Here is a 19,851-nt window from a genome sequence, read left to right as displayed (position 1 = left end):
TGCTCGCTCCCACGCGCATCATACAAGAAAACTTCGTACTGCACCTGCGCAGTAAGCTCCTGATGACGCGCACAGGAACAAGCACTATTCGTCTTCTTAGTCAAATATCAGACTGGGACCAGCGGCAGGGAAAGGTGCATCGATGAAGGACGGCGTGCGGCATTACAGCTGCAGGGGGCTGATAGAAGCCCCAGGTGAGTCTCCGTTTTTATTTTCAAACACCCCACCCCCCACAGAACCCATTTAACATTGAATTGCAATCGCTCCAAAATGCTGCACTTGCCATGTTTGCGAATTCAGCAAATCGCTAATCACTGGTAATCGCTACAGTGTGAACACTACCATTGATTTGCCTTGCCATAACTCGCTAGTAAAGTGCTTCAGTGTGAATGAGGCCTTTATTGATGTATGCAGAGCGCCGCACGTAGAATGTTTTCCTATGGGCCGGCCGCTATTTGGGATTTTTTATTTGTGTTTTCACATTGCTTGTCTCAAAAAACGGTTACATTTGAACTTTGTACATTAAAACACATGGAAAACGCACACAAATACGCGAACACAGCGATTTCATCAAACAGTTCCCAATTGTGGATACTTTAAATTTACGCCTTAACGTATCAGAGGTGAAGAGAAATTGTTTTCTTTTATTATACTTCCCGTAGGCTTGTAGGTCCCTCGCTGTCCTCCTGGTCCTCTTCCTCGATCCGCTGTTTGGCCGAGTACAGTAGCCAAGTTGCGCACTATTGCACATGTGCTGGCCCGGCGACGTGTGTCCTTGATCGCACTCCAGTGGATGGGAGTGCTCTGCGCATTATGGTAAGACTTAACTGCGCATGTGCACAATGCTGCCGTCTTCTACTGGAGCACAATCAAGGAAACGGACCCCTGGGCCAGCGCATGTGCAGTAGTGCATGACTTAGCCAAGTCACGCACTGTACCAGGCCAAGCAGTGAATTCAGGAAGAGGACTGGAAGGGCAGCAAGGGACCTATAGTAAAAGACTACAGGGGCTGGAAGAAGACCTTGGTAAGAAAGAGAACACTAACACCTGGTAAGGTGACATACATTTTTTACACTTTCCATGGGTCATTTCAGATATAATGGAGTTGTTGAAAGACTAGTGCATTAGTGACTGAGCGACTGGATTTATTCGAAATTAATGTAGAACTCAACCAACAACTCAATACAATGGAATGGGAGCCTTGCAGTGCTACAGTCTCTAAGGGCCTGTTCAGACTGTCAGCGTTTGTAAAACGCGTATAAATTCAAAGAAACGCAAGTTGAAAACCGCATGCATTTTTCTTGCGTTCGAATGTGTTTTCTATTGCGTTTTGCACACACACGTGACCCAGGGGGAAAAAAAGTAAAAAAGAATTATGGGAACCGCAGAGGGAAACGTACGCTAAAAACGCAATAGTTCGCGTTTTTGATACGCGTCCATAGACTTTTGTTTCTATGCGTGACGCACAGAACTGCGTGCAGCAATGCGGATGAGAAACGTATGCGTCTCATACGCATACATGTGAACGAGGACATTAGAAAACATTAGTAGCCGTTTCTATGCGGAAAGTCTGCCTGCACGCGTTCTGGAAAAACGGCTAGGAACGCACATAGTCTGAACAGGCCCTTAGTACTGATTCTTGGTCAGGTCACTATCTGCATGCAGTTAATATGTTCTTCAGCATACACAAGCACAATTACTGTCACCTGCAGGGATCAGGTGACAATTCATGACCGAGTGCTTTACAGACATATCACTAGTCTACAGGCTAGCAATGCATTCTGTTGCTATGGAGGAGGGCCGATAGCGGGGCACATGGCAGAGGTGTAAGGAGGAGAACAATGTGCTTGGCTGAGATGATCTCCGGATCTCTTGGCAGCGCATCAGGGGTGCTGTACACACACACTAGATTATCAGCAGGAACGTCCCCAACTGGCCGCCTTGGCCAAAGAAGCCTCTAGCCTGTGAACAAGGCTTTAGTCTATGGTAGGGCCATTACTTTATGGGCTCCTATGATGAACAGTTTGTGACATGAATTATTCAGTGCACACTTTAAATTCTCCTTTAAACATTTGGGGCTTGATTCACTAAGACAAATAGCATGCCTTATCAGAAATGACACACCTTATCAGAGTAGCATAGAGAGTGCTACGAACGTATGCCTGCTAATTGGCAATAACAAGAGCTCCACTCGTCCTGCCCCGAGCCCCTGCGGGTCCAATCACTTTAAAGGACATTATCCCCGCTCTTTGATTGGCCCAATAGGCTGCCTGTCACTTGAGAGGCAACTTGACAGGCAGCCTATTGGGCCAATCAAAGTGCGGGGATAATGTCCTTTAAAGTGATTGAACCTGAAGGGGCTCAGGGGAGGACAAGTGGAGCTCTCGTCATTGCCAATTAGCAGGCATAAGTTTGTAGCGCTCGTTATGCTACTCTGATAAGCCGTGTTAACGCTGATAAGGTGTGTTAACGCTGATAAGGTGTGCCAACTCTGATAAGGCATGCTATTTCTCCTAGTGAATTAAGCCCTTGGTCACAAGGCCTGAAGCAGCTGGAACTGATAAGTTAACAGCTCACTGTGCTACTTGGTTAACATTATCACGTAGTTCAGATTGTTAGGTGGGCAGGGCGCAGACTGAACTCTGAAAGGATTGCAGCCTACTGTAATGGAGGTCTCCAGTGCAGGAAGTGACAGACAAAAAAGGCCCAAACTGTTACTTTAATGGGCGATTAAATTCATTTCATGAACCAAGCGTATATGGAGAGAAAAATAATGTATGCTCTGCCATTTAGCATCTGCACTCCCTCTACAGACAGGATAGTTAACCACATATATAGGCTTCCCAAAAATATTCCTTTCTGCATCACTGCAAGCTCCCTTTTACTAACTCCTAATTGAATAATAATTATGGATTGTAACTTTAGCCTGGGTACTAGAATAGGATTAAAGTCCCAAGGCGGAAAAGGTCCCTCACCTATGAAAATAACACCAGTGTAATAAAATAGGGCTGCACTGACTTTGATCTTCTGAGCTTACATGAGTAAATTATTTATTCCCAATAATGGAATTTACATATATCATGGGGCCCTAGGCCTTTGAACTAACCAGAGCCATTGGTGTCTACTCGGGTCCTATGTAATGCACACTGAAGCGAAAAAAATTATGATATTATGAATTGGTTATGTAGTACGGATAATTACTAGAACATTAGTAGCAAAGAAAATATTCTCATATTTTTATGTTTAGTTATATAGTGTTTTTTTTATAACATTGCATCATTCTCTAATATTCTAATATTCTCTAATAGTTTACACACTACTCAGCATTCAAATGATTTTACAGAGCAGGCCAGTGATCTTTTGAACTATCCTCTGGAGAGAAAAAGAAAATTCATTGACTGAGGCATAGTGCACACCGAGCGGTTTTTGGAGCGATCCGCCGGCCGCATCCGCCTGTAAAAACGCTTGGCTAATGTATTGCAATGGGATGGTGCACACTGGCGGTTTGAGGTTTTTGACAAGCCGCAAACACACCTCCTGCTACACGTTTGCGGTTTTCGGAAGCGTTTCGTCCTCAATGTAAAGTATAGGAAAAACGCAAACCGCTCTGAAAAACGCTACTTCAGAGCTGTTTGCCAGGCGTTTTTGTTACAGAAGCTGTTCAGTAACAGCTTTTACTGTAACAATATATGTAATCTGCTACACAAAAACGCACCCAAAACCGCTAGGTATGTTTAGAAATCCTCTCTAAACATGCCTAGAATCGCTCTGAAATCAGCTCCCAAAACCGCTCGCATATTGCGGATCTGCTAGCGGTTTTAGTGTGCACTGGGCCTGACAGTTGAGATAACAAGCTTCAGAAGACAGAGCTCTCTGCAACTTTGAAAGTGGTGGAGCTCACTGGCTCTTTTGCATAGATAACAACTGGAGTTTCTTAAAGAGAACCCTAAGTGTGTTTAAAGAATGTTATCTGCATACAGAGGCTGGATCTGCCTATACAGCCCAGCCTCTGTTGCTATCCCAAACCCCACTAAGGTCCCCCTGCACTCTGCAATCCCTCATAAATCACAGCCGTGTTGTGAGGCTGTGTTTACATCTGTAGTGTCAGTCTCAGCTGCTCCCCCGCCTCCTGTATAGCTCTGGTCCCTGCCCCCGTCCCTTCCCTCCAATCAGCAGGGAGGGAAGGGATGCAGGCGGGGACTGGAGTTCTGCAGGAGGCGGGGAGAGCAGCAGACTGACACTATAGAGATAAACACAGCCAGCTCTGACAAGCTGTTTGTCAGCAGCGTGGCTGTGATTTATGAGGGATTGCAGAGTGCAGGGGGACCTTAGGGGGGTTTGGGATAGCAACAGAGGCTGGGCTGTATAGGCAGATACAGCCTCTGTATGCAGATAATATTCTTTAAACCCACCTCGGGTTCTCTTTAACTCTTCCTGTACTGGAAACAATATTAGACTCGTGTCTACCCCTAATGTTTCATTTCTTAGCTGTACTACAAATACAAATCATTATATCATAATTTTTTTAGGCTTCAGTGTCTCTTTAAATGAGAGAGCTATGGAGGCTGCCATTTTGATCCTTGATCACTAGCTTCTTGGCTGTAATATTAACCTATTATACAATAACAAATCTTAATCCAAAATCATATGGGGCCTCTTCTCAAATGAGCATTATTTCCAAGTATAGCACCCTTTTCAAATATTAAAGGGGTCGCATACATTATTTGTACAAAGTGTAAGTGCATAAAACATTTATGTCACGGTATTGTTCTCCTGCCTCCACCTGATGCGTGTTTCGCAATCCTGGCGGTCGCTTCTTCTGGGGCAATCAATACACATATAATTCTTAGTGAATACAGCTACATAAACATATATCAATCCTTTTCTAATACATTTGCAGGATCAGGCACAGCAACCATATTGGATTGTTTCCAATGTGGTTGCTATTTGCAATACACTCTTGAATCTTAATTGAGTTCTATTGGCTGTTTTGAAGTTTATGGAAGAGGTAAGACAGTTATGTCTGTTGGGAGGTTGTATTTTTAGCGTAGCTCTAGTCAAGGGACAACTGTATAAAATAGATTAAAGTTTTAGGTGTGTATGGCCTCTAAGGACTCGAGAAGACGATGAGCTACTTTTTGGGCTACTGTCCGCTCATCCCTTGTCTTTAAATTGCTCAGACAGAAATAGGCCATGCTGAATACTACGGTATACATTTTTTTATGGACCACAAGACCAGATCAGCAGATCAGGGCTAAAAAAAAAATATTTATAATGGCTAACACATTGGCCTCAATTCATTAAGCTTTATCAAAAACTTAATCGAACGTTTTGATAATTTACCTCATGGGTAAAATGTAATTTTGAATCAATAAAACATTCAATAAATCTATAAACCCTTAGTGTATTCAAAATTAGATTTTACCCATGAGGTAAATGATCACAAGTTCGATAAACTGTTTGATAAAGCTTAGTGAATTGAGGCCAATGTCTCATAGTGTGTCGGATTCCCTTCTAGGTGTTGCCCTTGAAGTGGGTCACTCAGCAACCAAGAATCCCCCACCCTCGCTACTGTTGGTCGCTGCCAGGCTCTAGAACAAGCTGATCCACCCGACCGAGTAAACAAATTACAAGCACTTATGACAGTCACGAAGAATCACTTAAAAGTGTATGTAGGGCCAGAATTCTTGAAAGGCAACAAAAGTCTGGACCTAGCTAGGGTGGCTGCAGCATATGGAAGAGGAACGCTTAGAAGAGGGGAGGGAGCAGCTGCCCAAGGGAATTATACATGAAAGTGAGGGGCTGCTGTACATGGATGTCACATGGCATAGGGGGCTGCACATGGAATGCTCTACATTGAGGTTGAGACACAAAAAAGTTGGCCTAGGAGCAGGAAGAATATATATTGGGTTTTGAGATTGTAGGATAGTTCTCCAGTTTTCATCATCTTCCTCTGTTTCTCTCCCCAAGTGTACAATGTAGGGGGTTCAGGCACCTTTTACACTGGCGCATTACGATACCCAGTTTTGCCGCAATTTAACGATACCCCAATGAAAGCCTATGGGGCATTTCATACCTATGAGGTGCGATGCAATCAAAGTGACGTATTTGCCACAAGGCCAATGCTGGCACAACAGCGCATTGGTGCGAAATTTGTGTGGCGATGTGTGGCGAACCGGAAGTCATGTAAGTCTATGGCGACATGCTAAAGAGTCTCACTTCCTGCTTGGCCTGCAGCCAGAAGTGAGATTACCGCGCATTGCCGCGGTAATCCCCGAAACCTATTTTTAGCATTGCCGTGCAATGCAACCATCGCACCACAACACCATTTTTGTTTAACACCGGTTGGCAGTGTGAAACCGGCCGGAGAAAAAAAAAATCAGAAATGCATATTTCACAATTTGAAACATTCAAGGGGAACTAGTGAAAATAACATAATTATTAAATGTCCTATTGTTTACAATATTTATTTATAGATAATTTAGTCATTGTTTGCCTATTTAAAATCTTTCATCCCCTGATTTACATTCAGAAATGTATCACTGGTGATGACATCTTAAGTTCTAGCCCCAGGCTGGCTCATGCACCATTGTTTTTAATTGTATTGTAGTATCCCATGCAGTTTAGTTAGGAGGGGGGCAGATGAGAGGGAATATCCTGCACGCTGGTGCCCCCTGCTGGTCATATAGCCATTGTCTATATGCAACTGAAGCCCTCTCCAACTGACTGGCTGACTTGCTCAGCTTCTGCTTGATTAATCACTGCAAGCTAGGTGTAATATATGTGTTCACTTCTCATTGGCTTATAAGCAGCCTGCAGGCTTTATAAAGCAGCAGAGAACTGTTTGGGAGTGAGTTTCTCCATTTGTGTGTTTGGTAAGTTTTAGAGCAGCAGGAGACAGGCCTTGGGGGTGGCAGCTCCAGTGGTTTGGCTGCGCTCACATATGGAAAAAAAAAACAAAAAAAAGCCCCAGGCTGGCTCATGCACCATTGTTTTTAATTGTATTGTAGTATCCCATGCAGTTTAGTTAGGAGGGGGGCAGATGAGAGGGAATATCCTGCACGCTGGTGCCCCCTGCTGGTCATATAGCCATTGTCTATATGCAACTGAAGCCCTCTCCAACTGACTGGCTGACTTGCTCAGCTTCTGCTTGATTAATCACTGCAAGCTAGGTGTAATATATGTGTTCACTTCTCATTGGCTTATAAGCAGCCTGCAGGCTTTATAAAGCAGCAGAGAACTGTTTGGGAGTGAGTTTCTCCATTTGTGTGTTTGGTAAGTTTTAGAGCAGCAGGAGACAGGCCTTGGGGGTGGCAGCTCCAGTGGTTTGGCTGCGCTCACATATGGAAAAAAAAGCCCCAGGCTGGCTCATGCACCATTGTTTTTAATTGTATTGTAGTATCCCATGCAGTTTAGTTAGGAGGGGGGCAGATGAGAGGGAATATCCTGCACGCTGGTGCCCCCTGCTGGTCATATAGCCATTGTCTATATGCAACTGAAGCCCTCTCCAACTGACTGGCTGACTTGCTCAGCTTCTGCTTGATTAATCACTGCAAGCTAGGTGTAATATATGTGTTCACTTCTCATTGGCTTATAAGCAGCCTGCAGGCTTTATAAAGCAGCAGAGAACTGTTTGGGAGTGAGTTTCTCCATTTGTGTGTTTGGTAAGTTTTAGAGCAGCAGGAGACAGGCCTTGGGGGTGGCAGCTCCAGTGGTTTGGCTGCGCTCACATATGGTGTTAGATGCTGGTTCTGGGGCCCCGGGCAGTGGGAGTTCCCGGGGCCCCAGGCTGGCTCATGCACCATTGTTTTTAATTGTATTGTAGTATCCCATGCAGTTTAGTTAGGAGGGGGGCAGATGAGAGGGAATATCCTGCACGCTGGTGCCCCCTGCTGGTCATATAGCCATTGTCTATATGCAACTGAAGCCCTCTCCAACTGACTGGCTGACTTGCTCAGCTTCTGCTTGATTAATCACTGCAAGCTAGGTGTAATATATGTGTTCACTTCTCATTGGCTTATAAGCAGCCTGCAGGCTTTATAAAGCAGCAGAGAACTGTTTGGGAGTGAGTTTCTCCATTTGTGTGTTTGGTAAGTTTTAGAGCAGCAGGAGACAGGCCTTGGGGGTGGCAGCTCCAGTGGTTTGGCTGCGCTCACATATGGTGTTAGATGCTGGTTCTGGGGCCCCGGGCAGTGGGAGTTCCCGGGGCCCCAGGCTGGCTCATGCACCATTGTTTTTAATTGTATTGTAGTATCCCATGCAGTTTAGTTAGGAGGGGGGCAGATGAGAGGGAATATCCTGCACGCTGGTGCCCCCTGCTGGTCATATAGCCATTGTCTATATGCAACTGAAGCCCTCTCCAACTGACTGGCTGACTTGCTCAGCTTCTGCTTGATTAATCACTGCAAGCTAGGTGTAATATATGTGTTCACTTCTCATTGGCTTATAAGCAGCCTGCAGGCTTTATAAAGCAGCAGAGAACTGTTTGGGAGTGAGTTTCTCCATTTGTGTGTTTGGTAAGTTTTAGAGCAGCAGGAGACAGGCCTTGGGGGTGGCAGCTCCAGTGGTTTGGCTGCGCTCACATATGGTGTTAGATGCTGGTTCTGGGGCCCCGGGCAGTGGGAGTTCCCGGGGCCCCAGGCTGGCTCATGCACCATTGTTTTTAATTGTATTGTAGTATCCCATGCAGTTTAGTTAGGAGGGGGGCAGATGAGAGGGAATATCCTGCACGCTGGTGCCCCCTGCTGGTCATATAGCCATTGTCTATATGCAACTGAAGCCCTCTCCAACTGACTGGCTGACTTGCTCAGCTTCTGCTTGATTAATCACTGCAAGCTAGGTGTAATATATGTGTTCACTTCTCATTGGCTTATAAGCAGCCTGCAGGCTTTATAAAGCAGCAGAGAACTGTTTGGGAGTGAGTTTCTCCATTTGTGTGTTTGGTAAGTTTTAGAGCAGCAGGAGACAGGCCTTGGGGGTGGCAGCTCCAGTGGTTTGGCTGCGCTCACATATGGTGTTAGATGCTGGTTCTGGGGCCCCGGGCAGTGGGAGTTCCCGGGGCCCCAGGCTGGCTCATGCACCATTGTTTTTAATTGTATTGTAGTATCCCATGCAGTTTAGTTAGGAGGGGGGCAGATGAGAGGGAATATCCTGCACGCTGGTGCCCCCTGCTGGTCATATAGCCATTGTCTATATGCAACTGATGCCCTCTCCAACTGACTGGCTGACTTGCTCAGCTTCTGCTTGATTAATCACTGCAAGCTAGGTGTAATATATGTGTTCACTTCTTATTGGCTTATAAGCAGCCTGCAGGCTTTATAAAGCAGCAGAGAACTGTTTGGGAGTGAGTTTCTCCATTTGTGTGTTTGGTAAGTTTTAGAGCAGCAGGAGACAGGCCTTGGGGGTGGCAGCTCCAGTGGTTTGGCTGCGCTCACATATGGTGTTAGATGCTGGTTCTGGGGCCCCGGGCAGTGGGAGTTCCCGGGGCCCCAGGCTGGCTCATGCACCATTGTTTTTAATTGTATTGTAGTATCCCATGCAGTTTAGTTAGGAGGGGGGCAGATGAGAGGGAATATCCTGCACGCTGGTGCCCCCTGCTGGTCATATAGCCATTGTCTATATGCAACTGAAGCCCTCTCCAACTGACTGGCTGACTTGCTCAGCTTCTGCTTGATTAATCACTGCAAGCTAGGTGTAATATATGTGTTCACTTCTTATTGGCTTATAAGCAGCCTGCAGGCTTTATAAAGCAGCAGAGAACTGTTTGGGAGTGAGTTTCTCCATTTGTGTGTTTGGTAAGTTTTAGAGCAGCAGGAGACAGGCCTTGGGGGTGGCAGCTCCAGTGGTTTGGCTGCGCTCACATATGGTGTTAGATGCTGGTTCTGGGGCCCCGGGCAGTGGGAGTTCCCGGGGCCCCAGGCTGGCTCATGCACCATTGTTTTTAATTGTATTGTAGTATCCCATGCAGTTTAGTTAGGAGGGGGGCAGATGAGAGGGAATATCCTGCACGCTGGTGCCCCCTGCTGGTCATATAGCCATTGTCTATATGCAACTGAAGCCCTCTCCAACTGACTGGCTGACTTGCTCAGCTTCTGCTTGATTAATCACTGCAAGCTAGGTGTAATATATGTGTTCACTTCTCATTGGCTTATAAGCAGCCTGCAGGCTTTATAAAGCAGCAGAGAACTGTTTGGGAGTGAGTTTCTCCATTTGTGTGTTTGGTAAGTTTTAGAGTAGCAGGAGACAGGCCTTGGGGGTGGCAGCTCCAGTGGTTTGGCTGCGCTCACATATGGTGTTAGATGCTGGTTCTGGGGCCCCGGGCAGTGGGAGTTCCCGGGGCCCCAGGCTGGCTCATGCACCATTGTTTTTAATTGTATTGTAGTATCCCATGCAGTTTAGTTAGGAGGGGGGCAGATGAGAGGGAATATCCTGCACGCTGGTGCCCCCTGCTGGTCATATAGCCATTGTCTATATGCAACTGAAGCCCTCTCCAACTGACTGGCTGACTTGCTCAGCTTCTGCTTGATTAATCACTGCAAGCTAGGTGTAATATATGTGTTCACTTCTCATTGGCTTATAAGCAGCCTGCAGGCTTTATAAAGCAGCAGAGAACTGTTTGGGAGTGAGTTTCTCCATTTGTGTGTTTGACATCTTAAGTTCTGCCAGGTGATCTGTACGGAATGCTCGTTACTAAGAGCTCTATGCCCAGAGGGAGATACTGGTTGATTGGCAGTTGGAAAAAGATGTTATTTCTCACAATGCAATGTGGTTCACAGACAGCTAACTGTCAGGACCATGGTCATGACATCACACTGTGGGAGGGGTTTCACCACAATATCAGCCATACAGATCCCCCTGATGATCTGATTGAGAAAAGGTAAATATTTCTTGAGGGAAAGGGGGTATCAGCTACTGATTGGGATGAAATAATCCTAGGATAAAGTTCTTCTTTAAGTATACCTCCTCAAACACTGTACAGCTGAAAACAAAATCTGCATGGTGGAGAAAAGACTTCCAACATAAGTCATAAACAATAAAAAAAAGCAGATAACCCCTACAGCATAGAGGCAGACACTAGAGAGATTTAAAGGTGTCCATACACTAATCGATATTCCCCAGCAGATTCAATGACTGCGATCAAATTTGAGATTGATGCTGCAACATGACCACAAAATAGTAATTTCAGTCGATTCCGGACAAAAGATCTTGCTTAAAAGGGGGTGTGGCGGTAGCTCGACAGCCAGCTGACAGACCCCCCAGATCTCCTTCCACATTTTAACAGAGGCACCCCAATGTAGTATGCAATGGATAAACTTGTGTAGTGACGTAATCTTACCTCAGGTTGGAGGTTTAAAGATAATTTCATTGGACACAGGAAATGACAACGCATTTAGCGGGACCTGCCTGCTTCCTCGGGTCTACAGTACAGTGTTTTATGCAGCTGCCCACCCTCACAGGGAGCGCCTATGATATAATAGCATCTGAGGCTTGTAAGTAGCATTTGCTTCATGCATTATTTAATTGCGTGGAAATAATACTGTCTAGTGCTCCTGGTGTTTTCTGTACCTCTTCCCTCTCTGATCAGATTGAAATCAGGAGGGGTCTATCTTTTGAGGATGTCGGGCAGCCGTCTGCAAGTGTATGGCCCTCTTAATACACAGAAGGGGTATGTTTTGTTTCCTGGGTAACATTTGGTTTCTGCAGGAGAACAGAGAGACTCATCCCCAGGCACTGTAATCAGTGAGGAGTGGCGACATAAAGATTCACCTTGTCTTTTGCAAGTCATATGTAAAATGTGGCAATGCCAGGTAAGAGCCAAGGGTGAACTTACAGAGGGGAAATTCATATCGGCCTAATCTAATTTATCGCAGTTTTGTGTACGATTACATCACAGATTGAAAGTGGAAAAACTACCAAGTATAAAATCCTTCCCATGGGTATGCTGAACTTACTTTTTGACTTAACTGTAAAATTCTGTGTTCTGTCATTCAAGACAGCCATGGCATGATCTTAGCAAAACTCAATCTGGGAGTGTCCGGAGTTCTCTTCATTTCTCTAACTCCTCCCCCTCCATAATGTGTGTTTTTTTTAAAATAGGTATTACTTTTACAAGACTTTGTTTTTTTCTACCTACATATGTTTTTTTAAAAGAAAGCTCCACTGAAAAGTTATTTTGAAAGTTGCTGTTCTTTCATACCAGACAAGAACAGAATAATAAAATGGCGATAATGGCAATATCCATCATACAACAGATCGGCCATGTGAATGGCAAATTCAACGTCAATTTCGTTTTTGATCTATGATTGCCTAAAAATCAATATATACATAAAAACATAAAAAATAATGTAGAAAGAAGGTCCACAAATCACCAGAAGCTCTAATTGGAAACGTTATTATGGACTTATCCAAAACAGCAAGTCACAATCACCACAGCTCCAAAACTGCAAGTCACACGCACCATATACATCCATAATAAAGTTTCCAATTAGAACTTCTGGTGATTGTGCGGAACTTCTTACTACATTAGTTGGTGGATTGGCTATCAGTGGACGGGCACTCTCTGGAACTTGGGAGTTGGAGTGCTACACCACACCTCACCCCCCCCCCCCCCCCCCCCCAAAAATGAAAACTGTATAACGAAGGGGGTTAGGTTTACAGACTGATTTGTTTTTAGAGTCTGCAATCTAATTACAACATACTACTTATGTCCTTTAGTAATCCGCCCCCATATTATCTGTCCTTTGTCTGAAATCTTATGGACACAAAGGAGCAGGTGCTGTTGCTAGATGGACAATGGGAAGAGGAACTCCTGGCTGAGACATATGGCCATCAGGCTAATCCTTCCCCCACCCCATATACATAAGAGGAAAACATATGGCAGCTATACAAACAAATAATTTGAATTTTAAATCTTAAGGGTGGGGGGAAGTTGGGGAATGGGGTCCAATATCCTTTTTAGTATTGGATAACTTATTTACATCACTTCCTGTTTTAACAGGATGTAGGTAGATCTCTACTACAGACACAACAACATATAAACCTTTTGTCACGCAGACAAAGATTAGAACCTTTTTTAATGCTGGGAGCACAGAATGCAATTTCCCTTCCGATCGACGGGCATCGAGTGATTATTTCCAACATGTCAGATCTGTTTCCAATCGAAAAAGGAATTGATTTTGTAAAGTTATCATCGGAAAATCGATTCCTTTATCACTCGGGGGCAGTTTGGACATGTACACGCGGTAGAATTTCTCGACCGATCACCTGTCGATCGGATGGAAAATTACATTGTGTGTTCCCGACAAAAGTCTTTGGTGTCTAATGATCATCAGGGTTTATAGTGAAGCCCTAGAGAACCATGAAGGTGCAAGAGACAAAAAAATATATATATATATCTCACCGATGGACATAGAAGAAAAAAAGGAAACCAGATTCTAACTACATCCCAGTATGAAATACATTTTCCTCTCCAGGCCACCCCCACCCAGGACAGAATCCCTGTTACAGAATACTCTTACAAGGGATGGGGTCAACATGTTCCTGGCTTTCTAGAAATTGGGCGGTGTATTAATAGTTTGTGACGTACAAACTATGTTCAAAAGGAGGAACATGTCCTGAAGTGATCACATGAGCCACTACCTTCTAAATGAAAGAAAACTACACTATAGAATGTTAAGGTGTGTGTGTGTGTGGGGGGGGGGGGGGGGTTCCCTTTTGCAAAAATGCTACTCGTTTGGCCATTATTCATTCCATACAATTATCTGGCCTACTGAACAAGAGTGAGTAAGCAGATCAGGGCCCATATGCAGTTTACTTTTTCACCTGAGTTTTCTCCTGGGCGATATTTTTACAACTTGCAAATAAAATGCCTTCTAACCCACCAGCAAGCAAAAAAAAAATAATCAAAATAACTTATTGCTATTTTTTCTATTGCAAAGTGTGAAAAAGTTATTTTAAATGGAAGATGAAAAATTATCTCCTAGGAGAAAACACAGAAGTGAATTGCATATGGCCCCAGGTGTTTTGACTCCATGCTTGTTCCAGGTCTATGAACCAGCACCTATTACTGACAACTAAAAAGGCCGGCGATGGCAGTCTCTACATTCCTCTCTCTTCAAGTTTAGTTCAGGGAATTTGCCACAATAGATTTATTTGGATCACTAATGCACAGCGGGTGGTAATAGCATGCTAACCTGATTTGCTTGGCCTAAGCTCATCTTGAGGGAAACCCATATTTATAGATCTCCTGATCATCATCTTCGACAGCCTTTCTCAACCTTTTTACCATGGAGGATCCCTGCAAATACTCTTTGGATCTCAAGGAACCCCTGCAAGTAATTTTTGAATCTCAAGGAAACCCTGGATTTATTTTGCAGGTGGCATGGTCTTTAAAGTGAACCAGAGACGAAGCACCCTCATATATTTTACCATATAGATCAGTGGGAACGTTAGACAAAATACCTACCATGCTTTCTGTTTCATTCTGCACTGCACAGCTTGTTTCTTATCAGACCTGATAAAGTCCCCGACTGAGCATTCAGTCTGGCTTTGCTATAATGACTCGGCTATAATGATTCCTGAGCAGAGCCAGCAGGGGGCAGGCTTGGACTAGAAAAGACATGAGAGAACACAGACTGAGCTATAAATATTCCTGAGCAAAGCCATACTTAATGCTAAATCAGGGATTTTATCAGGGCTGATTAGAAGCAGGCTGTGCAGTGCAGAATGAAACAGAAAGCAAGGTAGGTGTTTTCTCTAATGTTCCCACTGATATGTATGGTAAAATACATGCGGGTGCTTAGTCTCTGGTTCCCTTTAAAAGCTGGTGTGGCTGTTTGTCACTTTCCCCTGATTACAGTGCCCTTCATTATGTCTCCTTATTCTAGTGCTTTTTATTAATGTGCTCATTTTTATTTAGTGCTTCTTTTTACAGTACCCACTATTATAGTATGCTCTATCTCATACTTCCCCCGAGCCCACGATGTGGAAAAACGCCAAGGAACCCCTGCAGAGTACTCACGGAACCCTGGTTGAAAAAGCCTGATCTACAAGAAGAAAGGCCAAACAGAGGGGCCTATAGACACAAGCCGACCCCGCAGACAACCTATAGAGCAGACGCTTATTCCAGCTGTTTGTTTATGATGAGTAGCCGATTGGTCGAAAATACCAATACAAAGTACACAGGTGTGTGAGCGCTCTTCCAGTTCACCCTTTCTCCCAAGCAAGTTCCCAGGGTTTTCTGTTGCATCTATCGGTTGTTTGCGCATACTTATGGTGTGACAAGTGTAGGACTGAATGATATTTACCAGCACATCTGTTCACTCTATCCATCTCACCAGCTGCAGAACAGCTTGCTTCTTATCAACAGTCAAATCAATAATGAGTGAATACTGGCTGGACTAACGGATACCTGATGTTAACATCTTTATACAAATGAATGCTCCAGGCATGTATGGGCAGGAGTCCGCATGCCCACCGCTCACCCCGTTCACCTGTCCCCCTCTGTCCTGGAGTAAAATCCCCGGTAAGTGTGCCAAGTAGGCCAGGAAACGCACCACTGTGCAAGCGCGTCCTTGATAGCGGTCTCATTGCCAGTCATTAGGTAGTGCGTATTCGGAGAACACTGTTGGCCACAGAAGGGGGATCAAGGACGAGCATCGCTGGGCCAGAACTTGAGCAGCAGTGCGTGACCTGGCCGCGACTTACAGGGGCTTTTACTCCAGAACTGAGGCGGATAGAGGTGAACGAGGGCATGTATGGACATGTATGGACTCCTGCCCATACATGCCTGTTCAAAAGAGTTCATCTCGGGTATCTATAAAAAAACAAACAGCCAATGGGCAGTGGCGTAGCACTAGGGGGTGCAGAGGTAGTGACCGCATCGGGGTCCTTGGGCCAGAGGGGACCTTCTTCAAGCACAATATCAGCTCTCTATTGGTCCTGTGCTGGTTATAATCACTTCTATAGATGCTTTAAATAGTAGTAATCATTAACAAACTGTTTCCCATCCCCTTCTTGCAGCTCTGACACTGTGGAAATCCTTGGCAGGTTTTGGTGCGATGTATCAATTGTTATGTATAGAGTGCTAGGGGGGCCCCATGTAAAACTTGCGCCGGGGCCCATAGCTCCTTAGCTACGCCACTGCCAATGGGTAACCTTCCAGATGATTGGGCTGCAAGGAAAGTAATCTGAATAAGATAATGTGAGCAGTATATCTATTGTCTCGTGCTTTGCTTATGAAGGCTCTGCCCTCGAGCTTACATTGAACACAATAGCCAGTGATCTCCAAATGGCACTCTACAGCCTCATGCTAGAATTCTATCACCCCAAACCCTCTCTCCTGATTGTATCAGGTGACAATTTATAATCCTTGTATAGTCATATTTAGTCCTGCAGAGAGCAGAGATGGGTGGACATGCAGGAAATATCCTGTAGCCTACGTCCCCATAGACCTTTATTCGGCAGATGTGGGCTGTTGTCAAACAACCAACGACTGCAGATGTCCCCATAAACGCTTTTCTTCAATGCCTGTCTAAACATGGTCTAGTCTTCCTGTCTAAGCAAACAAACCTCAGTAAAAAGTTTAGTGGTGACGGTTTGTTTGCGTCGAGCGCTAAGCTAACGTTCGACCCAAACAAACCATCAGAAGAAATAAATGCAATCAGGATCTTACAGAAAGCTCGTTCAAGCTGAAAATGGTCACTATCCTGTTTATGGGCACCTTACACTAACCCACCAAGTGCTGCTTACATTTTTGTACTATAAGCAACAGCTACTTTCACAAGGACAACATCAACCTGGCAGTGCTAGTATTCTTTATGACGTCCCATGATAACGATAAGAAGAGGACAACAGCTCCATCCTTATAGAGGGCCACTGCCTTGGCATCAGCACTAAACAATAAGCAACATATAATCCACCCCAAGATGTCAGACACTCACCAAAGCTCCTCCTATGTTTAAAAGGCCGCTCTGACGGCATCCTGAGATCTAGCAGCCCCGGCTCCACTCACACACGATCAGATTCCTCGGATGGGGCTCCCCAGTGTTCTCCTCTGCCGATCTCAACGGTCCCCGATCTCCCCGACTTCTGCCTGACTCTGCCTATGCGCTCGCTCTGTGCTGATACAATGTATCCAGCTGCATGACCTCATCAGGGAGGCTGGCGCTGCATCTAGCGCCACCTAGCGGCCAATCTGCCATAATGCTCAAATAGCACGTAGGATCTTTTCTCTATCCTGGATTTGTATGGAATACGCATCAGAACCCTGTATCGCCTCGTTAGCGCAGTAGGTAGCGCGTCAGTCTCATAATCTGAAGGTCGTGAGTTCGATCCTCACACGGGGCACGTTCTTTTCCTTCAGTTTATAATATAATACATCCGGTTATGCATTGGAGAGTCTCTCAAATTCTTGAGCAGCATAATGAAATAGCAGAATACCATCATTCTGCAGTATTGTGAAACATTTTTTAGATGCACTTCAAACAATGCTGGATGCTTGTCACCATGCAAGGTTGTATGCCACAGTGTGATTGGATGCAGAAGTCATGCAAAGTAATAATAATTATTACTATAACTTATTTATGACAGCATCAACTTATTTACGCGGTGCTGTACAATGAATAGGCAGTCAGGGTCCTTTCCACTAGGAAACGCCATCACATGCAAAATCTCGCTGCAATGCTATCACGCTCCCTTTATTTCCACCATGATATGGCTGCAAATGCTCCCCGATCTGTCAGTTTCGAGCGCAAACGCACCAAAAACGGTGCAGGCAGGGATTGCAAGTTCGGGAAAAACAAATCGCACTAGTGGGGAATTGGTTCAGATTAGGCATCATTAGACGGTTACTGTGAGAATGGGTTAAGTGATAAATATTGTCAGAGTTTGCTGCAGGGAGCGTCGGTTAAGAGGAACTTTAACTCGGGTTTGAACTTCATCCCAATCAGTAGCTGATACCCCCTTTCCCACAAGAAATCTATTCCTTTTCTCAAATAGATCATCAGGGTGGTCTATTTGGTTTATATTGTGGTGACCATGGTCCTGACAGTTTGCTGTCTGTGAACCTCATTGCATTGTGGGAATCAACGGCCGAGCATAGAACGTTTAGTAAATGAACATTCCGTACAGATCACCTGGCAGGACTAAAGATGTCACCACCAGTGATACATTTCAGAATGCAAATCAGGAGAAATATTTTATAGTGGGCAAACACTGACTAAATAATCAATAAATTAACCACTTCCCCTCCCTCGGGAGGAGCAACTACATCCCTGAAAATTCCCTCTTCACCCCGCAGGCGTCCCTTGCCGCAGCGCACACCTGCTTGTGCTCCCGCACTTGTTATCGCCGCCGATCGTTAGAAGGGAGATGGATGAATGAGTGGAAACGCAGTTCCCATTCATTAATCTGTGACCCCATGTATCTTGATCATTTGTTTACCACTGATGGAACACATCCACGCGAGGACATCTTGTGGCCAAATAGTAAAATTACATCTACACACAATTAGGCCTGGTGCACACCAGAGGAGTTTTTCTGAGTGTTTTGAGTTTTTAAATCTGCTGCTGATGTTATCCTATGTGTCTGTGCACACTGGAGCAATGAGGTTTTGTAAAAAAAAACCCATAGCATTACATTGGGAAGAGCTTTTAGAGGTTTCAAAAGCTCTTCCCAATGTAATGCTATGGTTTTTTTTACAAAACCTCATTGCTCCAGTGTGCACAGACACATAGGATAACATTAGCAGCAGATTTAAAAACTCAAAACGCTCAGAAAAACTCCTCTGGTGTGCACCAGGCCTCATTTAAAAAAAATACCCACAAATACATTTTAAATTAACATTTTACCTCCCACACTATCCCATAATCACCCAAATATATTTTTTGCATTTAAAAAAACAAAAAATACAAATAAAAAAAAAAACACAAATAGTTACCATAGCGACTGAACTTTTTTAATATGTCTTTGAAGAGATTATGTTATGTTAAACTATGGACTTGTAAATAGAGACGGACGGAAAACTGAAAAAATGCACTAGGGAAGTCTTTTTAAAAGTTGCAATAACCAGGACAAATGGGCAAATAAAATGTGTGGGTTTTAATTATGGTCGCATGTATTATTTTAAGGAGCACTGGCCCTTTAGTAGTCAGTGCCAAACAGTTGCTTGCTGGTTTTTTTTTTATCTATAATATATTCCTCCTTTTCCATTTATTTCCCTGCCAGCTGCTTATCTGAAACACGATCCCCTGCTCACTTGTGTTTACAAGCAAGGCTGAGGTGACTCAGCGATTGGAGGAGAAATTAAAAAAGTAAAGGGCAGAAATGACATCAGGATTTAGCCTAAACTGTGGGCAAAAGACATGGTTCCCACCAGGAACAGAATTCTCTTCATTTACTATATAACATTCACTGAAATCAAAACGTGGACAGTACAATACATGTGTTATGTAAGTAGATCAAGTATTTATCTACTTATATATGGTTTTTTTTCCCCCTGGCATAGTATGGGTAATCCTACTGCTTTAAAACTGAGAAATAATTATTTTTTTCCATTTTTCTCTTATTTTTCTTGTTAAAATGCAGTTAGAATAAAATAATTATTAGCAACAAGTACCACCCAAGGAAAGCCTAATTGGTGGTGAAGAAAAACAAGATATAGATTGTTTTGTTGTGATAAGTAGTAATAAAGTTATAGGCAAATGAATGGAAAGGTGAAAATTGCTCTTGTTTTTAAGCGGAAAAGCCCTTGGAGGGGAAGTGGTTAATATTGTAAAAAATAAGCAATGTTATTCATTGTTATTTTCACTACAGTTCCTCTTTATGGTTAGCCATCGGTAGAGAGAGAACTCT

The 19,851-nt window shown here is 44.2% G+C and overlaps 1 protein-coding gene and 1 non-coding gene across 2 annotated transcripts in view; one reads left to right on the top strand and one right to left on the bottom strand.

Moving 5' to 3' along the window:
- Positions 1–17,152, bottom strand: part of MAP1LC3A (microtubule associated protein 1 light chain 3 alpha) — a 44,032-nt gene extending 26,880 nt beyond the window's left edge. Inside the window, exon 1 of the mRNA XM_068263884.1 lies at positions 16,941–17,152. Coding sequence (XP_068119985.1) covers positions 16,941–16,980 — 40 coding nt within the window. The 5' untranslated portion in view covers positions 16,981–17,152. The remainder of the gene's footprint in view (positions 1–16,940) is intronic.
- Positions 17,153–17,273: 121 nt separating this feature from the next.
- TRNAM-CAU (transfer RNA methionine (anticodon CAU)) lies at positions 17,274–17,346 on the top strand. The gene has a single exon. It is a non-coding gene; the product is annotated as a tRNA-Met (tRNA).
- Positions 17,347–19,851: the final 2,505 nt, after the last annotated feature.

Source organism: Hyperolius riggenbachi, chromosome 12, assembly GCF_040937935.1.
Source record: "Hyperolius riggenbachi isolate aHypRig1 chromosome 12, aHypRig1.pri, whole genome shotgun sequence".
NCBI classification, from domain to species: domain Eukaryota; kingdom Metazoa; phylum Chordata; class Amphibia; order Anura; family Hyperoliidae; genus Hyperolius; species Hyperolius riggenbachi.
This window is presented reverse-complemented; position numbering and strand designations above follow the sequence as displayed.